We start from the raw sequence: 27955 nt of genomic DNA on the forward strand, positions 1-27955 counted from the left end.
TCCACCAGAAGTAAACATAGTAACAGTAGAAGGTGTAGTGCTCCCCTTATCCTTTGTGCACCCCACACACTTAGGCCACCAAAACACTTCAGGAAAATCTAAACAATTGGCTCCTTCAGACTGGATGATGACACAGCCTTCAACAAGTACCAGGCGGCACAGCCACTCACCAGGCCATAGGTAATCTTCTTCCTAACCCTGCTGATGTCCACCTTCACAGGAAGTGCAGCCAATCAGAAAAAGAGAACCCAATAAGCAAGCCAATCACATTCACAATAAAAGATCAAAGTAAAGCTGAGGGAGAAGTCTGCTACCGACTGAGGGTGAGAAGCTGGGTATGTGACTTAGGAGATTTGCAGTAGCTGTGGTGCTTTTGTAATTGGAGTGCAAGTCCTTTGCTGAGACAGTCCATGATCTCAGAGCTTTAGTGGCTTGAAAAAGGAGAAAGGATAATTTGAGAATGGGATTTCAGAACAGAAAGCATTACTTCTAGGCTACAGGGCCTGATACTGTTCCCCACTACTAGGCTCTGTCCTAAATACTCCAATCATTGGGGCACTAATTCTACAAGAAAATATAGACTTCAAAATATAAAGTAGATTTAAAAAGTATTCTTCAAAAATATTAGCTAAATAATATCTACCTTTACAAATACTACAATGTTAAAATAAAATACAAAGGCCAGTTAAAACACTTCATATGTACTGTGTGGACTGAGACAGATTAGTATTATAACTCCACTCAAGCAAATTTGAGGACTAGTGCTTGATGATGGATTTGGTCAAACATTACTAACAAAATGAGTTTGTGGAAGATGTTTTGCAGTCTACATTTGTACATTATACTAGCTTAGCTATAGTTTGTAAGTCTTTATTATCGTCAGATATGGGGGACAGAATCTGAATCAAGTCGTAGATACTTCTGAGTGAAGGACTTGCTTCTCCTGGTTGCTGACTAAGATCTACGGTGGACAACTAAATATGGAAAATCACAATCTCCTTCCTTCAGGCTATCTGTAGGAGGATGAGAATATGTTAGGAGGGTTAAGAATTTCGTAAATGAAAGAGCAATTCTACCAACTGTACACCAGCAAGTTAGCCCACTTCTACTCCAACAGCTCAGGTTTAGAAATCCTGGTGCTTACAGATCAGTGCTGTTAAAATCTAAGGACCCTTCAGCGCTTTAAACAGTCGAACTGACCCACACCAGATGGGAACTGTTGTTTGGTAGCCACTTACAGGGAGAGATAGAGCATTTCCATGACCAATGTAGTCCGAGTAGAATTATGAAGAGTAGACAGGGAACTGCAGTGAAACAAACACATGTTTTCTAAACACAATACAGGGATTCCACTGTGAACCTCTAAAATATTAACCTATGAACAGTCCAAGACGCAGTTATTCTCCAGTAATGGAGCTATCAGAATAACAAAGCATTAGTCACAATGTCAGGAAAACAGCTCCTTCAGGTGTGATGTTTGGCTGAGTTAATGCAGCTTCTGATTCTAATTCTGACAGAGTTGACTCAGCTGTTTAATGTTCCAAAAGAAAGCACTAGCAAGTTGAGTAATAGTAACTTTGGGTATTAAAGCAGATTGAACTCTGAAGAAATGTATCATTATGTAAGAAATAACTACTTTGTAGCTAGTATTTTAGAACTCCCCCTGCCCACTAATTGGAATTCCGCTGACCCTTTCACTGCATCCCTGAAGACTGGTGGAAAAGGAGAGGAATAGCAGAGAGCACATAATGGATAGTTTCCTGGGGAGAAATACCTCCAGTTGCTGAACCTGTCTTTGTGCATCCACCAGGTCCTGCTCCACCGAGGTGAGGGAACGATCCAGACGCCCTTTCTCTGCTGACAGACGCATGGTGTCCTCCTCAGTCTTCATCCTCTCACGTTCCACCTGAGAACCAAACAATATTGTTTTTAAGATTTGTTTACATTTCTTGATATAACACCAAACTCACAACAAAATAGTGTCCAGGCAATTCAGCATTCCAGGTAGGAATAACAGAATGATAATTTATCCAGAATTAATGTAATAAAAGAGACATAGTCATACTACATGAAAAGTTAATAATACAGTTTTTGTTATTTTAATCTTGAAGCTGTGAGGTGACACTGTCACATTACATAAGATGTTAATAATATACCCTATGTGATTTTACTAATACATTTTAAAGCTGCGAAGTGACACTATAAATCTCTTGTGAGAGGCTGGTTCAGTGGGCTGTACCGTGAACATGTAGAGGTGTACCGCTTTTTGTTCCTTGGTGCACCTTGAGACAGGCAGGTTGTATCTGATCCGAAATATACGCATTCTATTAGATTGTGACACTTGACAAGAGGTGCTATATAAAATCAAGCCGAGAACGGAATTGAACATCAAGTGCAGTGCCTTAATCATCACTCACTGTATGACGTGGAAAATCTATGGTGTCCTGCCGTGAACATTGCATCTCTCTTGCCCTAGATTTTTCTCCACTAAACTCTATAATCTACAAGTCCGATGGAGAGGTACTATGTTTTTAATGTAATTTTCACCAGGGAGTCACCTAAAATGAACCAGAGGAGCTACTACCTATTTATCGCAAGCTATGATACTGACGTTCACTGCAGCGTGATCACAGACCAGGAATACAGGCCTTTCTTCCTGTTTATCTGTGTGGAGACTGCTAACTGGATCTCCCTGGTAAAGGACCAGCTATTCCCCATTCCTGGTGTCCCTTGTCTACCATCATGTGTGGGACAGGAGTGGGAGACTTGTGTGTACATTTCTCTCTGTAACTGAGGGAAAAGTGATGTCCACTTGGCACATTGTGTGCATGGGGGAACACAATAGTGATTTCTGATGACGGATCTCATAGACTCTACCTTCCCTGTTAGGTGGATTGCAATCACCTGTCTGGAGCATGCAATTCAGTGGGATATAAACACAGGAAAAGAGAGATATCGAACATGCTTTTACAATATCAACCTGAAGAAGGAAAAATTAAGGTTGCAAAAGATGCGTTGGAGATGTTTAAAGCAAATGCACAATTAATAAATATATAAAAACAATTTACAAATGAGTGAATTCCAAAAGACTTGTGTGAAATGTGAGAGTGATTACGGACCGTAAGTCAACAACACATGAATGAATTTTGAGAATCACAGCTGAATACAAAAAAAGAATCTATCAGCGGTGTCCTCAAAAACAGCATTGTTTGATAATGCACTTCTATCTTTGGATTCATATTTAAAGTAAAATGTGCAGATGGAAATTATAAATTTCTTCAACAGTTGCTTGAAGGAGAGCCAGCTATCAAAGAAAACCCCCTGTCTTTTTACTCTCACATGTCGCAGGAGGTCTCAATTTACCCTACTTGGGCAACAATTTGCATTGTGCATCATCACTTGTCTCAATAGGGTCTAGTCAAATTATCAGGATATTTCATCAAGGGAAACGGAAGGTCAGACAGGGCTCACATGAGCTGGACAGGCTGAAAGAGTGTTCACACGCCTCCACAGAAGAACCAACCTCACAGCTACTCCCTCGTTCAGAACAACTGCTCAGGTGAGAAAGCAGGAGGGGGATTTGAAATCATTGCAATACGTTCAATCCCATTTTTTAAACACAATGCTGCAACTTACGTGGAGCTGAAATCGTCACCTCTTACAATTTTGGCATCATTGTCATTAGCCATTCTTCACATAAATCGCCCTCTGATTCCAACTCCAGCTCTGGATTCATCAACAATATTGAAAAGCGTTTTTCTAATTTTATCACCAACAACAAAAATCCTATCTTACTGGCCAACTTAAACCTGCAGCTCAGACTTTTCCAAACTTAGCAGATGTTGGCACAGGGTGTCCCCTTCATGGTGTACTGTCGGGTTACCCTGCTCTCAGTGCTCACATGTGAGTATCTTTTGATTTTGGTCACCAGTCTCACACTAATCTAGTTTGTGCACAAAAGCATAGGGCCATCCTTTAACATAAGTGAGGTCAGGGACCTTCCATGTGTCCTGGAGGGGCCCACCAAGTATGCCCTCAGTTAACTGACAGAGGGCTATTATCCCTGTGGTGGGTTCAGCATGTAGAGGAGTGGTGGTAGAATACCATGTGCTGAGAATCAGTATTGTTGAGCAGATCTTTCTATCAGTGTCTATGGGATGGAGGCATACCGGCCCATTTATGCAAAGTTCTGCTTCTATGCCCTATCCCAGATCTGTACACTAACTTCCCAAAGGTGTGTTATGCATGGGTATTAACGTGGCATGTGTAATGCATACAGTGAGTTAGCCAGAGTAATGGATGCCTGCTAATTACATTTGAAAGCCCCTGTTTCTGGAGGGAGGAGACAGACACTGAAGTGGGAAAAAAGAGGAGATAAGGCTTCTTTAGAAATTCAATTAGGTACTTTTGCTGAAAGGAGCCACTAATTGGGATCCATGAGCACTGCCATTTTGTAGATAATGGGCGTGAAGAGATGGGACTGCAGTTCTGTTGTTAAGGTGAAATGGGTCCTTTAGGCCAGGCCAGCATTTTGGCTTTTTCCTGCCAGTCAGTTTGGCTGGTGATAAGCCAGGTGCATACAGCTCACAGCTCTTCATGTCTCTGTTGTTAATACTCCAAGCTGTAAAATTATCTGCTGTGAGGAGTCTCACTCTGCATTAATGGTGTACATCGAGGACAGCCTAGATGAGAAGAGATCCAACCAAATCGCTCAAAGTGCCTACAGATAATCCACATACTCTGCTTAATCTGTATAAAAGTGGGAGCCACTGGTCTGCTTTTTGTTCCAGTTTTAAGTTCTCTTCAATCAAGAAAGGAACTGCTCTGCAGAGTATACTCAAAGGACCGCTGTGCAACCAGAGCTGGTGTCTGCCTGACAGCCTGCTTCCTAAAGGTGAGGGGACATCACCTGGGGCCCAGCCTTGCTGCAAGAATCGGAATGTCTGTCCTGAATTGCCTTGAAGTCTACATGCTGCTCAGAGGGAGAAAAAGCCTGTCAACCCTGCAGAGGTGTGACTGATCTAAAGAGCCAGAGCAGCTTGACCTTTATTGCTGTGCAAAGCCGCTGGCCGAAGGAAGAAAGGAGTGAGTGATCTGCGTGCCATAAGACATGTGGGCTGCAAACGCTGTGTTTGGATGATTCATTAAGGAATCACAGAAGGTGGTCATCACCCCTGCCCTAAAGAAACTTGTGCCCAAGGTAGATATTACTACTGTGCATACCACCATCAAGAAGTTTTCTAATTGAGGCGGAGTGTGCCATCATTCAGACGTTTGTGCCAAAGTGGACTGTGCCGCTGTCGTTCACAGACTGTGCCTGAGGAGTGATGTGGTACTGCATCTGTGACCTCCACAGTGGCTTGCTTCAAAGGGCTATGATCTTGCCAGCCTGCCAACTGCAACTCACTGGTGTCCTGGAACAGTGTCCTCGGCTTGCTGCAGTCCAAGCCTGCCTGCAAGGACTTCGGATTTTGCAATCCACTGTCATTCTGCAAAGATCCTCTCAAGATTACCGGTCAAACCTCCAGCCAGAGCGTCTCTACCCGAAGAGGAAGTGAACCAAGATGCATGATGTTGGCCCTTACAGCCAGTGAAATTGAACTCTGGGGTCTGCACTGTAAGACTGTGAAAACGGAGACTTGCTAAAGCCGCTGATTGCTAAAAATGGAAACTATTGATATTTGCATGATAGACACTCACCCCGAGGATGGAATCTACTTGACGGTGGGGGGGTGTAGGGGATACCCGAGAGAGAGGCGAGTTGGGGCAGATTAGAAGGCGCAGTAGTCCAAGCACCTGTAAAATAATTGTGCCCATTTAATGTGCTGTGCAGAATTACGTTTTAAGTGTGTACCATACTTTGGTTTTATTAAAGGAAAGTACTGGGGTGGACAATAACTTATTGCACTGTTGGGTGACTGTTGGCTGCTGAGTTTTGCGCACCCCCTTGCTACCTCCCTGAGAAGTATGTGACTGCTCGCCATCACTATCAAAGAGGGTCAAGAGCTGAAGGGGTTGTACTTGTTCCATTTTAAGAGCTATAGCAGGACAGGTACTGGGACATCAGAGGCACACAACCCTAATCTACCCCCCTGAAGACCCTGCTTGCCCCATGGCACGCCGAACAGGGTCACCAGTAATTACTTGTATAACTACAATTCCCTGCAGTTTAGCCCCAACACGATTCACCAGGCCAGGTTTAATCTGGACTTCCTCTTTGCCCCCAAGGAATTGATTAAAGATTTTACAGTCATTCCTAACACATATTCAAATAATTTTATTTTACTTTTCACATTCCGCCCAAACCCAATCACCACACAATTCAGTTAAAAGCAATATTACCTCATGTAATTAGAAACAGGTGACTGAAGCATCTTTTTTAGGACATGCCAATGGGTGCCTTTATCTTACAAGTCCTGATATAGTTAATTCAGAATTGATTGATGGATCATCTCCTCACCGACAAAACTCCACACTATTTGGAATTGCCCCAAAGATTTTAAGCAGACCACAGCAAAAACAAACAGCTGTGCCATGGGCCTCCGAGTCATTATCCTTAAACGAGATATGAAAACCGCCGGTACAGCCTGGCACGGTCACTCTTATTAGGACTCACAAAGCCTTTACCTATCTAAACTCAACCTCTACAAAAGGGGGGTGAAAGAGGCTTGGCATGCCTATTACACAAACAAGCTACTCCAAGCGAACAAAAATTTGTAGGAAGTTTCATTGTAATTGATGCATTAACTGATAGTTCAGCCAGTTCATTGGAAGAGTTTTACTCTACAACTGGCTGTTTTTTTTCCACAGAGAAAAACGACCTGATTAGGAAAAACACTGCCCAATCAAACACTTCTCCCATGACTAAAAGGTACATGCCTATTGCACCTATGCCAAACTAGATCTAGTATGCTCCAGCACAACCCGATCTAATCTTAGAGACAATAAAACAGAGAAGATTCAGTTCAGCTCTAGATGCTCTTCCTATCAAATTTCTATACCTACTAGATGTCTTGGATGATTTTCCCCCAGCAACCTGGGCCTGCAGCTGGAAGCAGTGCTGCTGCTATTATTATCTGATCATAAAGCCATCAGCTTCACTTTAAAACTCCCGGCTACAAGTGCATTATTTAATACAACTTTGCAGGTCATAAAATCCAGGGCCAGGAATAAAATTACAAAACTGAACTTACTGATATCTTAGCAGTTTTCTCAACCCTCCCTCAAGAATGATTCTAATACAGCCACAACTAATTATTCTGAATAGATTAACTCTGCGATTACAAAGCTAGCCCTCCTTAAGGCCTTTAAAAACCAAAGAAATAAACCTACTGCCCCTTGGTTTTCTCCCAAAGCAAGATCACGTAAACAAAAACGACATGGCAGGAGAAACAATTGAGAGAAACTACAAACAATAAATACAATCTATTTATCCTAGAATATAAGACCCTGATTATCTTTGAGAAAACAAACTATTATACTGAGAAATAACAACTTTGCAAAAAGAAAAGTGACAAAAGAATTATTCAAAATTGTTAAAACTCCCTCTAGCCCTAACTTTGTTAAGTCTATGACACCCAATCAATCCCGATGTGACAAATTAGCTGAATTCTTTCAAGCTATGGTAGAGGAAGTGTATGGTAAATTCGACTCGAGCCATAATATAATTTCTGCTGGGTCAAGGACCAAACCTTTAGGTACTAGGAGCAGTCAGCTTAGTGAGTTACACCTGCTGAAGGAAGAAGAGATGATTAAACTAATTGAAACCACCAAGTCAAGGTCCCCCTCTGATTCTTGTCCCCAGAAAATCGTTTCCGACATAGCAGGCAAGGTAGCAGTACCCCTTACCAACTTATTGAATGTCATAATTCTTTCTGGACAATTTCCCAATGATTGTAAAAAGGCATCAATTTGTCCTCTGATAAACCTCCCTCAATCCCAATGAGGCAAAAAGTTACAGTCCCATCTTACACTTGCTGATGGTTGCGAAAATTCTGGAAAAATATCTCAACTCTGAACTGTCAATATTTTAGATAACAAAAGATGGATGGCAGGCAATACCGTTTTTGTTTTTTAAACCATAGTACGGAATCAGCTTTGATAGTCACCACAGGAAAAATTAGATTGATTGTGGACAATGGGGGAAGGCTGTGGTAATCTTTTTGGATCTATCTGCATCCTTCAACACTGAGTCACACTGTACTAATGGATCGTTTAGATAAGATTGGTATCGGCGGTCGGATTAGATCCGTCTTGTTACTTTCTCACAAATAGAGAACCGCTGTTCTCCTTTGGAGAATTTACATTCAAAGCCTTTTCACTGCCCTGTGTGGTCCCTCAAGGGTCCTCACTGAGCCCCATGCTTTTCAATGTTTACGTTGGTCCTCTAGCAAGGCTGATTCACTCTTTCAGTTTCTACACAATTTCGATGCAGATTACACACAAATTGCAGATCTCAAGTGATGTTGATGGCGTTTCTAAACGCTTCGCCAGCTGCATGAGTGAAGTAGTAAAATGGATGAGAGATAACTATTTCAAATTAAATTCGGAGAAAACAGACGTCCTCCTGTTTGGGATAGAGGCCTCCCTCTGGAAACGTCCTGGTGGCCCTAACATCTCAGCCCCTTCCATCGCCAGTTCAAAAAGTTAGAAATCTGGTTGTCATTTTAATGCAAATCTCACATTTTTAGATCAGATCAAATTAACTCACCTTCTTTTGCTTTCTCCTATTTAGAACTGTGAGAAAGATTCTCCCATTCATCCTGTTTGATCTTCAGAACATTTCTGGTACTTTCCAGGTTTAGATTACTGTAATGTCCTTTATATGGACATTAAACAATGATCCTTGAACAAACTATAAATACTACAAAATGCAGCAGCTCGTCTCCTAATGAGATTATCAAAATTCAAACCAGTCTCTCAATCACTAGTTGAGTTAACTGGCTTCCTGTCAGGAAGCGGGAAGCCTTCAAGGAACTCTGCATGGCGCACAAATCCCTTCATAACACAGGTTCTGAGTACCTTAGAAAGAAATTCAAATGGTACATACCTAGGAGAGCTCGATGATCAGCTGCATCCAGAACAGTGATAATCCCAAACATAAACAAGGCATCTTTGGGCCGCAGAAGCTTTTTTTCTTCTGCTTGTAAACTCTAGGACAAACTACCCTAGCATCTCAAAGCACAGTCCAACTTAAAACATGACTCTTCTCAACCTTGTTGTCCTATAAGTTTATAGCTGAATAATTTAGCAGACGCTCGCGCCAAGACGCCTTTGGACATTTGTGAGCTCTACAAACTATATCAATAGATCCTTTAATAAATAAAGCTTTAATGTCATCATCAAGTCCTTATTAATGAGTAGATCAGTTTTTGTTGAATGGAAAGATTGTCTACTCAACAGTTGGGACGATTTTGACGGTGGTGCTCATGCTGATGCAAATTGGTGCTGTGCTGGTGGTGGGGCACTGATGAGGAGTTGATGCTGTGCTGATGCTGATATTGTGCTGTGCTGATGCTGAGATGGTGCTGTGCTGATGCTGTAGTGGTGCTGAGTGATGCCGTGGTTGTGCTGATCCATTCTGAGGTAGTGGTGCTACGCTGGTGCTGAGCTGGTGCTCAGGTGTTGCTGAGTGATGCTGATGTGGTGCTGTGACGAGGTGATGCAGCGTTGATGCTGAGGTGGGGCTGCACTGATCCTGAAGCTGTATTGAGGTGCTGCTGAGGAGGGGCTGTGCTACTGATGAGCTGAGGCTGCACTGGTGGTGGTGCACTGATGCAGAGGTGGTACTGTGCTGATGCTGAGATGGTGCTGTGGTGATGTTTTGGTGGTGCTGTGGTGGTGCTGCGCAGGAGCTAAGGTGGTGCTGTACAGATGCTGAGTTAGTGCTGCACTGGTGGTGGTGTACTGAGGAGGTGATGGGGTGCAGAGTGATGCTGAGGTGGGGCTGAGTCATGATGAGGTGGTGGTGGTGGTGGTGCTGCACTGGTGTTCAGGTGGTGCTGAATGATGCTGATTTGGTGCTCTGCTGAGGTGATGCTGTACTGGTGCTGAGGTGGTGCTGTGTTGATGCTGAAGTGGTTCTGCAGTGGTGCTGAGGTTAGATTGCGCTGGTGCCGGGGTGGGGCTGTGCTGGTGGTGGTGCACTGATGCAGAGGTGGTGGTGGTGGTGCACTGATGCGGAGGTGGTGCTGTGCTGATGCAGAGATGGTTTTGTGCTGATATTGAGGTGGTGCTGTGCTGGTGCTGAGGTGTTGCACTGAAGAGGAGGCGGTGCTGTGCTGATGCTGTGGTGGTGCTGAGTGAATCTGTTGTGGTGCGGAGTGAGGCTATGGTGTTGCCGAATCATGCTGAGGTGGTGGTGCTGAGCTGGTGCTCTGATAGTGTTGAGTGATGCTGAGTTGGTGCTGTGTTGTGGTAGTGCTCAGGCACTGCTGAGTAAAGCTTAGGTGATGTTGCTGAGTGACACTGACTGGTGCTGAAGTGGTGCTGTGCTGATGCTGAGGTGGTGCTGCAGTGGTGTTGCAATGTCTACTTGCAGGATATATTGGGCCAGATGTAGGTAAAGTCAGTTTCGCATGAGTCCTTAATAGCGATTTTTACTGAATCGCTATTAAGGACTCGCAAAATGGAATGTATGTAGGAATCGCAAACATAATTGCAATTCCTTAATATTCCTTAATTGCGGATCGCAAATTGAGATTCGCAATTAAGGAATACCTTCTTATTCATTCCTATGGGCCTTTAGGCCCATAGGAATGAATGGGATTGCGCACGCAATTTGCGAGTTACCAATAGGTACTCGCAAATTGCATGTGCAATTTCAAGGGTGCAAGGGTTCCAAAAGGACACCCTATTGCACCCCTGAAATGTGCATGTGTGCACATGTGGCGCACATACATGCCCTAAGGGCATGTATGTGTGCCACATGGCACTTTGAAAAAAGCTACAAAATGCTTTTTTAAACGAAATCGCAAATTGCCTCCAACTTGAAGTTGGTGGTAATTTGCGATTCCTTAAAGCAAAATCGCAATTTGTGATGACTACTAGCATAGCATTTAGGGAATCGCAAATTGTGATTCTCTAAATGCTTGCGAACAATAAGGAATCACAATTTTTGCGATTCCTTATTTTGCGAGAGGGTATTTGCACACAGCCAAATTATAATCGCAAACTCTGAAATTCTGCGAATTTCAGCCTTTGTGATCGCAATTTGGCTTCCTGCATTTTGAGAGCACGAGGAGGCTTCCCTTGATATTGATTTTATTTCACCAATGATTGAAACCTAAAAGAAAGCATCCAAAGTTGAAAGCGCAGAACTTAAAGCTGCTTTCATCTTCATAAAATGGTGCAATAACAGCATGTTTACCTTGTTAATCATATCCAAATAATCACTCTGTCAAATCACAAAGTAAAAAGGTTTATCCTATTGTTGGCTGTCTTCTTAAATTACACTTCCATAAAGTAAGTATAATATTTAAGGTTTGGACATTTGAGCTAGTGAAACCAAAAATGTTATAGGAAGAGAAACAACATAGCCTCCGGCTTAAAGGCGTTCATGAAACCAAAAACAGTGCAAAGCAAGATAAGGACATGAATTGCAGCCCTCGGCTGAGCGCGTTCAGAAAGCTAAACATGCCAAGACAATAGGAAAAGTAGTGTGCCAAAATTAACATATGGCTGATAGTGAAGTGATCCATTTTTTATATAGCGCGAGCTAGACCCAAAGGTATCAGAGCGCTCTACATGAGCACCAGCTGCATTACAGACGGCAAATTCCTTTTTTTAGGTCTCGCCTAGCGTTGCAGCGCAAATGAGCTGCCATCGCTTTGCGAGGCATGCAGTATACACTATAGTGTGGAAGCTTTATGGAAGCTCCGTCCACTCTCCGGCCCATCTTCTTCATCGGCTTAGGTTCTAAATGCTGCCTTCCGATTGGTTTTAAGCTTGTTAGTCCCTCCTCATAACAGCCATGTCAGTCATTTGTATCCTTCCACAGCTACAGGCCCCTTCACAGCACAGACTACTTTCTTCTTCTTAGGTCTCGCCTAGCGTTGCAGCACGAATGCGCTGCCATCGCTTTGTGAGGCATGCAGTATACACTATAGTGTGGAAGCTTTGTGGAAGCACAGACTACTTTCTTCCTGTGCCACCCCTCCCGCAGTCCGATGCCTTCTCGCCACCACCCCCCGTGCCTCGTTGCCCGCACGCATTGCTATTTGCAATGCAATAGGTCTCGGGTAAATGCGAGTCCTGTTGCATTGCCAATGCTTGTTGAAATTACTCTAATCTGTTTCACGCAGTGCTTTAGGGTCACGACATTTTATAACCTACCCTGTAGATGAGACAATATCCGCGGTTCAGCAATTAGACGAAAGAAAATGTATGCTCTCCGGCTTTCCCTTATTCGCAGCGCCAATGTCGGTGCTGATAGAGCCCACAAGAGGGCAGCAGAGCTCCAAACAAAATGACTTTGCAGCAATTTATTTTCAAGACAGTCAAATTGTCCATCTCAGAACCATCATTTCAATGTACTCTGCAGATTATGAAAATTCTTTATTTCCATACTTGTGGGCTAAGTAAAATTCAGCAATCCAACACACTTAAAAACTGATTTCAGACATTTTCAATTGTGCGCCCAGGGAGTATTGTCCTCTTGTTCCGATCACGATATTGCTTCAAGATGAAAGGTTTATCCATTTGTTAAAAAGAGCGGCTTAAGTGTTTTTTACATTGGAAAACAAACATCTGGGATTTAATGAAAAAAATCTGAGATTTAAGTACTCGAACATTCCTTGCTGAGTACAAACGTGTCCCACTACCTCTCCTGGCCCGACCAGTCTCCTGTATGTGACAATCTCTTGGGGCTCCCAGACATTTCCCAGGTCACAGCGAGGGCAAGAAGATGTACTCTGCAGGAGGAATAGAGGCTCTGCTGCAGGGTGAACCGTGCGTAGATTGTTCTAAAACCCACGGCATAGCAAATATACAGTAAGTATGTTCTAAAGAGGACTTAAAAGGTTTCTCTTTGCTACAGAGTACATGTAGTTCTCTTAGTTTATTGACTCGTTCAAGTAAGTGAATTGTGTAGCTGTGGTGTGCCAGACCCCTGGACTGCTCACTTCACTGGTGTTACATTTTGAAATAATACAGCCTGCTGTGATTGCTCTGTGTATCTCCGAGCCTCTCCTGAGGCTTGCCCAGCACCATGCTGTCATGACCACCACCTGGTAAAAGTGATTTGTTTTATTCTCCTTGTTTTACCATGCTACTTTTCTTTTATTTTTGTCTAATTGGCATGGCTTCTGCCTTTTTATTCTTATTAGTTAATACATTATGCCAACCAAAATTCACAAGTTTATTATATGATCAGCAATGTACAAGAGAAGCAATAAAATAGCAATAGAATAAAACATATACTTCCTATCACTTTCATGAAATATTTAAGTAAACAAGACTCTGCGTCAAGAACAGAAGTATGGGCATGGTCTTCAATGCTATGTCATGTGAAGTGATGCTCACCCTCTTTCATATCTGCCAAGTTTTCAGATTGCTATGTATGATAGTTTGATAATTTTGTTGTAATTATGACTCAACCACCTCATGAATTTGCAGCAGTTTTAAGATCTTAGAGTTTCTCGTTGCTCAAATGGGTCAGATATCTGATATTTATTTTTCCCTCATCTTTTATTGGTTGATTTTGCTGGCGAGAAAAGTGTCACTCATAGTGGTTCTATTGGCACTCATAATTACACAGACATTATGAAAATGTCACACATAGCAATCTAAAACCTTGGCAGCTATGCTCTCGGGTAATTTCCGCGTTTCCTGCCTCGTACTTCAGCTGCTTGGTGTTTCTCCCACCGGGACACCGGAGCAGTAAACCCCGAGCCCTGCAGCGCACAAGTAACATCACTTCCATTAAAGGAGCAAGTTGGTCAGAGCACGAGCCCGAAGCACTTCCACACCTGGGGTGCGGGAGCCTGCGATTGGAATGTGGATAGGAAAGCACTGCGCCACAGTGGGATGAGTGCTGTGTGCATCGTCGAAGGAAAAGTATTTTTCAGATGCGTCAGTGCTTAATTTGTCAAATAATGAGTACCGGTGCCCCAAGCTCTGCTCGGAAGCCTTTTAATGCTCTATTGGAAGGTAGTGGTGCTAGGAGGGGGCAGCTTATACTTAGTCTTCATAGACTTAAAAACAGCCTTCGACCTGGTTCCAAGAGCATTATTGTGGAAGGTCCTTGACGAGTTAGGTCTACCTCCCTATTTGTTGGCCTTGCTGATAAAATTCCATGAAAACAACTTTGCCCAAATCAGATGGGGTGCCCAGGGAGAAAAAACCCCGTGTATTCCAGTAGACAGGGGCGTCCGCCAGGGGTGTGTGCTTGCCCCCACTCTGTTTTCGCTTTACGTCAATGGAGTGGTGGAGCACCTTCTTCAACATCCTGCAGATGCACCATCCCTGGCTGGAAGGAAAATCCCGACGCTCCTGTTTGCGGACGACACCCTCCTGATTTCGAAATCACCTGCAGGCATACAGTCACTACTTTCCAGCTTCAAGGCCTTCTGTGACACCAAGGGACTGGCCATAAATATTGGCAAGACCAAATTTCTTGTCCTCAACCCCCCTAAGAAATCTGTTAAACCCCCCACTCTAGACTCTGTCACATTAGAACGGGTCAAAGAATTTGACTATCTAGGCATACGTCTTTGTGATAGTATGAGCTGGAAGGCCCATCACCAAAAAGTGTTTCTAACCCATAAGAGGGTTGTTGGTGCTTTACTTAAAGAGCAGCGTGCTTCCTCCATAAAACCTATTGGGGCACTTCTTGATATTTATAGGGGTAGGGTTGTGAGTGCAGCACTGTATGGCGCAGAACTTTGGGGTACCCAGAGAGTGGATACTTTGGCCCACCTAGAAAATAAATTTCACAAAGATCTGATGAGGCTACCCCAGAGCACCCCCACAATCCCCCTCTTGCTGGACGCAGGTACCCGTCCAATCTGCGAGCAAGCTAAATTACGCCCCTTACTACTATGGTCTAGAATTTGGAACGTCCCCGAACTCCACAGCTATGCAGACGCCCTAAAAGATGTACTGTCCTTACCTGGCTGGCATAAGATCACCTGGCTCAGAGAGGTCAAGAGGGCATTATACAAGCTCGGTCTGGGAGCTGCGTGGGAGAATAAAACAGCACCTCCTTAACAAGAACTGAAGAAGGCTTACTGGTCTTGGGTGGATAACGAGAGACTTGGTAAATCAAATCACCCAAGATCTGTTGCCAACTTCTTGATGGTTAAAGATATCCCCTCCAGAGAACCATATTTGGACTTGATTCACAGTTCACATGATAGGGCATTATATTTCAAATTCAGGGTTGGGGTCTTACTTTTATGTCAGTTTACCTCTACCTGGAAACCACCACTGCAAACTGTACCCTATTGCCCATTCTGCGAGCTAAAAATCGAATCTGTCGCACACTTTCTATTTGAGTGTCGAGTCTATATGGCCCCTAGACGGAGGTGGTTGAAGCCTCTTTGTAGGAGCCTGGGAACTCGCTCACATCTGGAAGCTATAAGAATACTGCTCTCAGATACAAGACCCTTTTTTGCCATTTGTTTGGCTAAATTCCTAGGCTGGGCTTGGCGCATAAGATCTGCTAAACAACTGACGATACAGTAAAGTGTCCCTTTTTCATTTTTCATAAATTTTAAGATTATCCCGTGTAAATATGAAATGTTTTTAATGGTAATATGAATTGTAAATTGCTTTGTTTCGACCATTGTTTTTATGCTGTCATGTTTTGCTTTTATGATATGTTTCTATATCGAAATAAAGCTTTACTACCTACCTACCTACCTATTAAATAAATGTCGGCAGGCCAAATACCAGGGCTCTCTAGAACTGAAACCACCCCAGGCCTCTTTAATCCAGTACCTGACACCCTTGGCTCATTTATTCCTCTTGCTGGTTCCTGCTGTCTCCCTTTGTGACGGTACTTAAGTCTTTCTCATCCTCCTTTTTCCCCTTTGTGTATTTCGAGACCTCTTGTATATACTTTAGTATATACTTATATGTGTATGTACTATGTGGGCTCTGGAGATCAGTCCAAGGACTTGTCTGCTTCCGCTTAAGGACTTTTTTTTTCTGTTCAATTGCCTCTATTTGTCTTGATAGAAAACGACCAGCAGAGGTCACTACACTACCAGAATCACTTTAGCATGGTCTAGATTCCAGTCCATAGAAATTGTCTTCCATGAGCACCCCGTAGACAATAACTTGTTTTTCAAATCATGTATTTTCAGTGATATGACCACCAAACGCCCTGATTTTATATTAAAAACAGAGCTTTGGCCTATACCATTTCCCGCTGAAAGGCAATATTTCTCTCCATGTGTTCCCATACCTGGCGTGTCATGCAGTTTGGTGCTTACTCTTCCTCCATTTTAAAGAGCAGTAAATGTTCAGCACCCAGGCTAATATACTGCATAGCTAAATACATATAGGTTCCCAAAGGCGAGACCGATTGCATTGCAAATGCTTGTTTTGTTTTTGTTAGGCACCGGGAGATTAAGTGATTTGCACAGAATCACAGGATGTTTAGCGTCCCTGCAGAGACTCGAACCTGATTCCTCAGCTCCGAGGTCGACCGCTCTAGCCGTTAGACAACACCTTCTCCCCTATGCAAGTCCCTGCTGTTCACTATAATACATCATTGTGCTATTCTACTTTGCTCGTATCTAATAATGATAGAATGCAAGAATAAAGTTGGAAGAAGGGACGGAACTCCTGCATTGTACCGGAAACAGTGATTGTTCCTCGTTTACTTAAACAAAGATACTGTGACAACCACGGAAAGAAACTTGATTTTGTGAGACTGAGAATTGCTGCCCTTCTCATGAAGATGCCCTTCACCAATCATTCTAACTCAGTTATTTTACACCTATACAAGTTAGCCTGACTTATGTATGTCCCACACAACCTTCAAGGGTAGCAATCAGAACCATGACACTTAAATACAGACCTTAATTCAATTGCAGGCAGCCTATTCAATTGACCTGTTCCAGGTAGGCTGGACTTCTAACATAGACAATAAGATAACAGGAGAAGGTTGGAGACCTAAACTCCTAGACTTGACCCCAGCTTGAAGGTGAGCAGTTACTCCTACTACTATGGCTGTATCAGCCTGGCCACTGATTAAACTAAGTATCTCGTAGGATGTTTCAGAACCCTTCTCAAACGTCTATGAAATCTTCTCTGACATTTCTGGTGGACTTTACTTTTTGATGATGTGCATAATGACCACTTTCTATAGAATGTTATCTTCCCTGGGTAGATTGGGTCTTGACCTGGCACAATAGAAAGTGCTATGCGGTACTTATGCTGCATCCTTCCAGTTGCTGCCAACAATCCCAGTTCAGTTTTAGAACTACTGATACTGATGTAAGTTACATCAGAGAGTGCAGTAAACAAAGTCAAAGTTACTTTTAAGCTGCAACACTTTCAGCTTCACTTGTTGGTGTTATGTCCATAATAAATACTTAAGGTGTGGTCGCCAAACACATACCTAGGAGACAACTGCATTGGTTTTTATCAATGTTGGTTTGCTACTGATTATGTTTTCTGGTGTATAAATAAAACTGGTCAAGCATGTGCGTGGACACGTGCAGCAAGACTGAAACCAGATAGGTGTGTCAGAGTTTACACACTTTCCTGAGTACCCACAAAGGTCTGAAACAGAAACACTATAAGCTGGCAACTCAAAATTAATAAATTAAAGAAAGAAATGTATTGACAGGTTAATAACAAAAAAGCTTTACTATTTGTCAGAGTTATTGCTGGTGTTGAATGGTCGACTCAAGTGCTGATCTCCATATTGGTTCTCAAGGACCCATTAGTTATCCACAGTATTAGTAAACTATGCACATTCTGTAGAGTGGCAGGAGACTAGCAAACTAAACTTCACAGCCATTTACAATGCCTGGAAATATTGTACTGTGTACGAAAAAACATAAGGTCACTGTTAGACCTGGCACCATTGGCGTGGGTCTCCCTTCCATTTTTTGCTGTTGCCTCCTGTGTTTTTGCTATATGTTTTGCTGGTCTAGATGCTTTGGGCACTGTGCCACTGCTATTCAGTGCCACAGTGCAAGTGCTCCCTATTGTACAGTGTTGTATTGGATTAGTGACTCCATGATTGGTTTATTTGATTTACTTGTCAAACCCTAGTACAGTGCACCATGTATGCCCAGGGCATGTAAATCAAATGCTGCTGGTGGGATTGCAGCACTGGTTGTGCCACCCACAGAAGCAGCTTGTAAAGTGTGTCTCAGGCCTGCCATTGCAGAGCCTGTGTGCAGTCTGTGACTGTCATGTCGACTTGGCAAGTGCACCCACTTGCCAGTCCCTAAACCTTCCCTTTCCTACATATTAGTCACCCCTAAGGTAGGCCCAAGGGCAGGGTGCATTGTATGTAAAAGGTAGGACATGCCCTGATGTGTGTGACATGTCCTGATAGTGAATTGCAGCCAATTTCGTTTTTCACTATTGCAAGGCTACCTGTTCGCATAGGCCAGAATGGGCAGTTTGATTTGACCATCTTATAATCCTAACTGTCTCAGGGAACTAGGTAGAAATTGAAGTTTAGTATGCCTGAACTCAGAATGATAAAATTCATCTTTCAGTTAAGTTGTTTTTAACATTCTGTGTTTGAAAATACCACTTTTAGAAAGTCTGTATTTTCTTGCCTAACCATCCAAGCCTGCGTCTGCTAGGTTGTGTATTCCATGTCCGGTTTGTGAGTGGCAGGGGCTGGGGTGGCTCCAGGAGACAGGGTGAATCAGCACAAGGCTGAATAGACCTATCTGCATGAGTAGTGGTGGGAGGTGTAGCACCTGGGACTGAATAGGGCTGTGTCTGCCTTCCACAATGCTGGCTCCACCTCCTGTGGTGTGTCTGATGACCCTGGCCCACACTGTCAAAGGAAAGAAGGAGTCCTGTAAACAAAGTGCTCGAGGGCTGCACAGAACTGGTTTGGACTAGGTACAGACACTCTCTGCCTTCAGAGACAAAGGATTTTGGTGTATAAAAGGGGGGACCCAGACCCCAGAACTTTGGATCACTTCTGGGAATCAAGACGACCCTTTGCCAAGGAGAAGAACCAAGGAAGCTGAAGGAGGAGACTGACCCTGTGCTGTTGGGGTTGTCCAGCAGTGGTTACTTTATTTGCCAAGGAAAGGAGAAAAGGAACTTTGTGTGTACTTTTGCAATCTTGAAGAAGAATCTCCAAGTGCTTGAACTGAACTTGCCTCCTGCCTGAAGTCTCAGGGATACAAGACTTCACCACCATCTCCCCTGAATTCCCTTGCTGTGGAATCCTGCCTGCAGAGAGGTGCCTACTGTTGTTTGGGCCCTCTGAAGAGACTGCGAGTCGCTGGGAGCTGGAAGCGTGTTGCAACGAGGAGAAGCGGGATGCCGCCGCAGCAGTTGCCATCGCATCGCCGAAGAAGCGTGCTGCCGCTGCAGCTGATCGCCGTCGCATCATAGACGAAGCGCGTCACATTACTGGAGAAGCGTGTTGCCGCTGCAGAGGTCACCGTCGCATCACCGGAGAAGCGCATCGCAGGGCCTGTCGCAGCTCAGAAGTTACCGAGTTCGCCACACGGCCATCAGGCGTGCATGCATCGCATCCAACGTCGCATCGAGACGCCATTTTCTTGCATCGCACCGGATCGCCGCATCGCATCGAGGCACCATCTTGTGGCATCACACCAGATCACAGTAAGAAAACGACGCATCACCTCCTCTCCGGTAAGGAACTGACGCTTCACCTCCCCTGCGCTGCAGTAAGCAACCGATGCATCACCTTCCCTGGGACCCTTTTGTTTGTATTGTGTGACGCATCCAAGGTACTTTGAGAGTAAAGTGTTGCATTTACCATCTACATTGAACTAAGCTATTTTCTACCATTTTAGAGACTATTTTTGATTACAGTATTGTGGATTTTTGTCGTTTGGTCTTGTGTTAAGTCTAGTAAAGATTACTTATTTTTCTAAACTGGTGTGGTGTCCATTTTTAGTGTTTTCACTGTATTACTGTATATGTTCACAAATGCTTTACACACTGCCTCTGAGATAAGCCTGTCAGCTCGTGCCAAGCTACCAAGGGGGTGAGCGGGGATTATTTTAGGAGTGTACCCCCTTGCCCTGACTAGAAGCAAGGGTCCGTATTTGGTCAAAGGTACCTACCTCTGCCAACTAGAGACCCCCAGTTCTAACAGTCACCCACGTTGGGAACCTATGAAAATACTCTTTCTGCATACTGTGAGACCAAAAAGGTACTGATTTTGAGTGGATCTACAAGCTCAAGTTAGAAGAGAAATATAAAAGGGACGATGTGTATCTGTTCACCACGAACCAGGGTCAGCAGTCAGTATCTGTGGGGCCCATGTTACCAAATCTTAACCACACAGGTGCTGCACTAATAAAACTCTGGCTTTGTCAGCACAGATCAGGGCCCAAGAAATGCAGCAGAGACCCTAGCCATTGATGGAAACCTTTAATTTAATCCTGTGAACAAAAGAAAATCAACACAATAAATGCCTGCTCAGAATGTACTTTGTGGGGGGAACAGGGCCACTGAATGTGCCCTTGGGAATCAAGGCAGCAAGCACACATGTGATTCTGTGCATATGCTTCGGTCTCGTTTTTCATGGCCGAAGCACAAACTCCACCGACACCGTTAAAACAAGAGAAGCAAGAGTACATCAAATGCATAGGAAGGTGGAGAAAAAGTAGGAACAGTTTCTAAAATCTGCATATCATCCTGATGAACAGAAACAAGTGTATTGGGTACTTGTGTGATTGGGCAAGGTGTGTTCTGTTTTCTGGCCCTCTGTCCTACTAATACACCACATGTGAGTATGTGGTGTGCTGCAGATAACGGTCTACTCCGTCAACTCCAGCTGCTGCAAATGCTTGTAATTCCTTACATGAAGACCTTTTTTAGGTCTAGCGTGAGCCAAGACCTTTTGATTTTAATAAAATTACTTAGCTTCAATGAAGCTCCTTCTAGTGAATACTCTATCTAACCGCAGTTTCCTCACCTTAAAATACTACTAAGGCACCAGACTAGATTCAGAAGCGCTCCCAGCAATGCTCCTGCACACTGATTAGGTGGCACCGTATGGCTCTGCTCCTGCTCCATATTACCCCAGAGGTGACTGAGTGGAGCCGAATATTGACCTGCTCGACTCTTTCCACACCTCAAATGCAGAGCGTGAATCAATTTATGGTACCGGTGTGCCAATTCCTAATTTTGGACCTTTTTAGATGTGAAAAGAAAGAGACCACTTCACAGAACGGAAAGTTGAGGAATCTGCAGTTTGATTGAGTATCCACCAGAAAGCCTGCTACCAAAGGTAAGTAATTTGTTTTTCAGATGGACACTTCTAACCACAGATTATCACTTTATAATAGATAACAAAGCAGTACCTCCTCAAGGTAGAGGATGTGTGACTCAGACCAAAATGCCCTGCAGTACCGAAACAGGCGAAATGTCCTTCCTGGCAGACCTGGTTGTCAAAGCAGTAGCAGTAGTGCTTCGTGAATGTGTGTACAGATGCCCACGTTGCAGCCTGGCAGATATCAACGACAGGCACCTCAATGTGCAAACACAGTGATAGAACCCTTGGCCCCTTTAGAATGGGCTCTAAGGTGTACCGAAGGTTACTTCCTGGCCTGTGCTTAGCAGATCTTAATAAAGAGGACTATAGACCTCAATAGAGTTCTCATCTGCACTACTTTCCCTTTCTTCATTCTAGAGAACCCCACTAAAAGCTGATCATCCACCTGATGGTCTTGGCACAATCAAGGTGAAAGCTTAAAACCCTTGGTGTTTAACTGATGGAGCCACTCTTCCTCTTTTGAGGGAAGAGGCAGGGCAAAGAAGGCTGGGACAGTGATAGATTGGCGAACGTGCAAAGGAGTCATGACTTTTGTCAAGAAGACCATCGAGTCCTCAGCACCAGTTTGTCTGGAAACAAATGTGGTGTGTGTCGTTGTACCAGTAGAGCCTAAAGTTCACATACACGACAAGCTGAAATGATCGCAATGAAGAAGATAGTCTTTAAGGTCAGAAGAAGCAAAAAGCAACTGTGCATCAACTCCAAGGCAGTACACAAGAGGAATGTCTAGACCAAGTTAATGTTCCATTTTGGCATCAGATAGAGGATGGGAGGGAATAAGGGTGTTAAACCACATTACAAAAGGTGATTTAAATAAAAACGGTTGGTGTAAGACATTCATCGCACCATGTGGGCAGTGCTGGGGGTCGAGATGCAGCCGGAGGCGTGGAGGTGCCTACTGAATGTCTGGGAGCCCACAGACCTCAACATATACACTAAGCAGTCGGCCACGCTGGCGTACATGATCGCAAAAAGGAACATTGCACAGTTGTGGGGCGCTGTTCGGACACCCCCTTTGGGGAGGTGGAAAGAGGATTTAGATTGGTGCATGTTTAGGGAAAAATCGGTGTTTGTAGCTAGGGGGTGCCCCGGGAAGTGGAGCAAGATATGGGAAGCCTGGAACCAGTATAGAGGGAATATATGTCCCCCACCTTGCCGGCGAACTGAGGAGGAGGCTAATGGAACCCCCTAACCGCTAGGAAATGATGTTTGTAATGTATATTGAAATGGAGGAATCTAAACTGATTGAAATTGATGTCGCCTGCTGCTATGTCATTGATGTATTTCAGTCGAAATGGTTTAATAAAAAGAATTTAAAAAAAAAAAAACGGTTGGTGTAGAAAACTTAAAAAGAGCAAAAGCACATGCAAATAACCTTGATTATTGCCCACTGTAAGGCTTTGCTTTGCCAAAGACAACACAAACAATAAAACAGTTAGTTTCGATTGTTAAGGGTTTGTTTTGTAGACTGCACAAAAGGTCCCACATTTTCTCTCAGCATCGGCATAAATGGACTTCATAGATGGGCGCCTGGCAGCAAGGACGACATCCACAACCTCAGGTGGTGAATTGAACGCAGTCAACAGCCACCACTCAATCTCCACTTTTAGAGGTGTAGATTGTGCAGGTTCAGGTATATAACCCTGCTCTGCTGCTGCAACAGAAGATCCACCTTAAGTGGTAACCTGATCGGTGGACAGAGGGTCATGTCCATAAGTTTCAGGTACCACACTCACCAGGCCCAATGCAGAGCCACTAGGATGACACAGGCCTGAATGTTCTTGATCTTTTTCAGAATTCGAACAGGTGAGGCCAAGATCAGGAGGCATACATGAGTCCTTTGCTCCACTTCAGCTGAAATGCACCTCCTAGCGAGGGGTTTTGTTTGGAGCTACAATACACAAGAATTTCAAGACTATGCATTCTTGATGGTGTTGAGAAGATATAGCCAGAGTTCCCTCCCACTGTCGAAAGGAGCCCTGGGCCAACTCAGGATGCAGATGCCATTCGTCATCTAACAGGTGGTGTCGGCTGAGCACGTCCGCCTTGGCATTCTGGGATACCGCTAGGTGGTTCATGATCAGGTAGAGGACCTGACGCTCCAGCCAATTCCATAGGTGCAGAGCCTCATAGCACAGGACCCGGGAAATTACTATGCCCTGCTTGTTGCAGTACCACATGGCAGTGGCATTGTCAGTGAGAACCTGTACCAGTCTCACTTTGATGGATGACCGCAAGGCCTTCAGCAACAGACAAATGACCCACAACTCCAACAGACTTATGTGGAGCTGGGTTTCCACCGGACACCTCCAAATGACTTTGCTAACCCAGCAGTGACACATCCATCACTACTCTCAGGTCCGGATGTGGAAGGGAGAAGGGTCTGCAGCTGTTCCAATTGTGGTCAAGCAGCACCACTGCAGATCATATGCCATCACCAACGCATCCCACTGCTGACTTCAAATTCCACTGCAGAGCCTGCATACACCATCTGATGTAGTCGACAAGCAGGATGCAGATGGTTAGCAGGTCAAGACACCTCAGAGCTGCTCTCAACAAAATCCAGCACCAAGATTGAAACATCGGGATCATAGCCTGAATATCCTGGTCTCCTTGCAATGCAGAGAGAACCCTGAACTAAACAGTGTCCCGGACTACTCCTTTAAAAGGAAGCCTCTGCAATGGAGATAGGTACAACTTCGGCTCACTGATCGGAACCCCTATAATGTTGAGTTTCCCTGCTGCCTGGAGGTGGTCCCCGACTGACTGTGGTGTACCCACCATCAAAAGCCAGCTGTCAAGGTAGGCTTGTATTCCCATTCACCAAAGATGGGCAGCGACCATCGTTATCAATTTAGTGAACAGCTGAGCCGCACTGGTGAGGCCAAAGGGGAGCACAGCAAATTGAAAATGCTCTTGGGCTACCTTGACCTGCAGGTACCCAGGTACCATCCTGGAGACTGCAGGAAGGGTATATGAAAACACATGTCCTGCAGGCCCAAGGCTACCATCCAAATGCCTGGATCCAGGGAAGACAGACCTTTGACCAGTGGGAGCATTTGGAATTTGTCCTTTTGTAGGAAGGCATTCATGGGACAAAGATCTAAGATAGGCCAATAACCGTCAGACATGTTTTTTTCTCAAAGTGCTTCTCACACTGAACGTCCGGTAGAAAATCTGACAGTTCGGAGCCCTTGACAAAAGGACCAGCTGAGGACTCTGTCCTCTGATTGCCTGGAGCTCAGATAATGTTTAAAAATGTGGATAGGAATGAAGATTTAGAATGTGATTTAATGTCATTGAGTGTATGGTTACACTGCTGCATTAACAGCATTACCGGGGGATCCCTGTCTGAAGATGGGGAATAATTCAAGCATGTGAATCTATGGAAGATCCAACGCTGGAAAACGAATATAGGCCAAAGCACTGGATCCTTCTTCAGCATGAAGAGATAATGAGAGTAGCAATCCACTCCTATTTCCCAGTCCAGAACCCTCTTGATGGCTCCTAGGGAGAGGAAAGCTCACACCTCTTGCATGAGAATGGACAGGTGCTCCCCTGAAAGTCCTTCTAATGTGTGAGGAATGTGCAGCTGGGCAGAAAGAAACAGTAGGGCATAGGCATGCTGGACAATTTGGAGGACTCATCTGTCGGATGTAATTGATTGCCACGCTGGAAGCAAGTGATGGATCTTGCCTTACACAGGGTAGCTGAGCACCACTAATGGCAAGCTAAAGCAGCTTGGAGGCTGTTGCTGCAGGGGAATGAGACAGGGAGGACAGATGCCCATGAAGACCTGCATGTTTCCTGCTGCATCCACGCCCCCAGCCAAGAAAGGACTGTGATAAACCAGTGGATTGTATCCTTGCATGACATTTAGCACCACTCTGGTGCCAGTTGCTTACATCAGACAATCAGCAGTATAAAGGCTAGCACAAGTCAGGTATTTGGCTGCATTTTGGCTGCATCTTGGCTGTCTGGCAGATTGAACCCACTGAATACCACTGGATGACTGCAGATACCACGAGGAAGCTATAACCGGTTCTTTTTACACAGAGGGAAGACTTGTTGGGCAAGAGCATGTGGCGAGACAATGCAGAGAGGTGAGGCAGCCAGGGCTAATGGAGAACACCCCTTTAAATTCTGCCCAAAGTGCCACCACCATATTTGCACAATAAAACCTGCACAAAATCTGCAACTTATGCCTTTCAAGGAAACATAACATCGAGGTGTGTGAGGGTTGCGCCGAGTTTCAGCCCAATCCACTGAAGGTGACAGACAAAGTTGGGTCCTCCAAACCATGGTAGACACATAGAAGGAGCAGCCCTCCCTTAAGGAGCCATATGTGTCTAGATTCAATGATGGAAGGATAACTCATCTGCACAAGTTCATCTCTTTGTTTCTGGGGATCTGGAAGGACATGTGTGGGTGCTCCTATGAAGTGGGACTGTTGATAATCGTCCATGTGAAAGGGTTGAGAATTTTTTTTTTTCACATTGGTCCAAGACATCAGAGAGCTGGAACATGATCAAACTCTCGCTTGTATCCCAGTTCAGAATGAATGGTTCTTTCAGCGCCGACCTTGGTGATGGTTTGGCTGGTGGTCTCAGCATCAATTTTTGCTCCAATGCTAGTAACTAAGAGCCTCAGGGTTAAGGTGGTGGTGACAGGTGGTGTGGCTCAGCACCCTTCGCCAGTGGCTTACTTGGCATTGGGGGCACCTCTCAAGGTCAAGTGGAATCTGCTGTCAGAGTTGGATGTGAAGGACGATGCCTCTTGAGGTTGAACTTGGAATTCAACGCCAGGCTCCCTTGAGAGCAGTGCTCTATCTTGACCTGCATACTCTTTCTAGGTTGAATTGTTGGGGCTGACCGTTGTATATTTGAGCAGCGATAGAGGCCCAGGGTAAGGTCTTTGTCTTTGGACATAAGAGCATTGAGAAATGGCACTCCTCCTCCTCGAGTTCCAACTCTGAAGCCTCAGAGGAAGTACTTCTGGGCTCTCCAGCCCCTGTGACACCAGAAAACGTAATGGGCCTACTTCTTTCCTGAAGATGTCGGATGTGCAGCATTTTGTAGTGCGCCCATACCCTATGTTGGTCCAACCAGGGGAATTTTGTGTTGCACCTAGGGCAGAACTAGAAGGGTGTTCTCTCCGTAGCACCCCCACTCCCAAGTCATTCTCTAGGAAGTACCAGAGTTCTAAATAATGTCTTTGATGCCCATCATCGCTGTGGAATCAAAGCTGCGTTCCCCCATGAAGTCCTCTAACACAGTGCCATGAAGCTGGTCAGATTTCGCTAGAAAGTCTCTGTGACTAGCACTAGAGAGTTTGCAATTGTTTTCCCGTTGCTAGGGTCGAATCCATTTCGACTGGCACTAAAGTTCCTGGCAAAGAAGTGTTGCCGGTTGCAGAGCTGGAACTCAAACGTCCAAACCTGATGACAGAAGCACACAAACTGAGGTGGAATCTTTATCCTGTTGCATTGTGGACTAAGGATGGAGTCACAACAGATCTTTTGACTCGAAAATAACTTTAAACAAAAACAACTTGCAAACATCTGCACCCAACATTGGATGTTAGTCTGTACGGCATGTGAATCTACAACCATACATGCTCCAAACATAACATTTTACAAAAATCATGACAAAACATAACAGGAACCATTAAAGCCAAAGGCTGACCGCAAACACCAGAGGTTCTTTTATCCAAGCAGTCATCTTACATTATGTTGGTCAGCAAAATCGCGTATATCACTGTCAAATATCTTAGTCCCAATGGAGTCCCTTGATTGCAGCTCCCGGAGTTATCTTAGGCATGTCCCATCTACAAGGCAAAGCTTACCCAGCCTTTCCAAAGGGTAAAATGAAAATTATTCACTTTGATTGCTTCAGGCAGAGACATTGCTGACAATAGACAGAAGTATCTGTCGACAATGCTCTTGTTCGAATAAGAAATTGTGTTTTTAAAAAATAATTTAGGTAAGGACCTTCCTCTGCAATAGGCACTTAAAAAGTAAGTTCTGAGAATTGGGCAATTTTTTGGTGACATGGTAGCTGTACCTACAAAACTGGCACTGCAGGTACCACCTCACAGCACATCATGCGTTCACATGTATGGTTTCTCAAATCCGTGAGTCGAGACTCCAGTCAGGTAGTCAGGAGCCAGGGAATGGGCAGTGGTGAGAAATGAGCTGAATCAGTTATAAGTCATGACTGAAACACACCCTAGTAATGGTTAAATTTAAGTCTGTGAGATCATGACACTGTCAAACTTGACTGAGAAATACTCCAGTGTATTCCCTTATTCAGGCTCCTATTGTCCTTGGCTGGATCTTATATAAGAAATAAACCCTTCCTGCACCCCATTGCTATACAGTTTACTGCTGGGTGGATAGAAACTAACAAACACCACATGCAAGGAGGTAAATACATAGAGAGGCATTAAATGCTGCTACTCAAACATGCCAAATGAATACTGTAATACATC

At 44.3% G+C, this 27955-nt stretch overlaps 1 protein-coding gene across 2 annotated transcripts in view; it reads right to left on the bottom strand.

Moving 5' to 3' along the window:
• CROCC (ciliary rootlet coiled-coil, rootletin) overlaps positions 1 to 27955 on the bottom strand; it is a 435495-nt gene that overhangs the window by 51934 nt on the left and 355606 nt on the right. For both annotated transcript variants that reach the window (XM_085608590.1, XM_085608589.1), the window contains one exon: positions 1775 to 1906. In XM_085608590.1, the coding sequence (XP_085464716.1) occupies positions 1775 to 1906 (132 nt within the window). The remainder of the gene's footprint in view (positions 1 to 1774; positions 1907 to 27955) is intronic.

The sequence above is a fragment of the Triturus cristatus genome, chromosome 1_2, assembly GCF_964204655.1.
Source record: "Triturus cristatus chromosome 1_2, aTriCri1.1, whole genome shotgun sequence".
Classification (NCBI taxonomy): domain Eukaryota; kingdom Metazoa; phylum Chordata; class Amphibia; order Caudata; family Salamandridae; genus Triturus; species Triturus cristatus.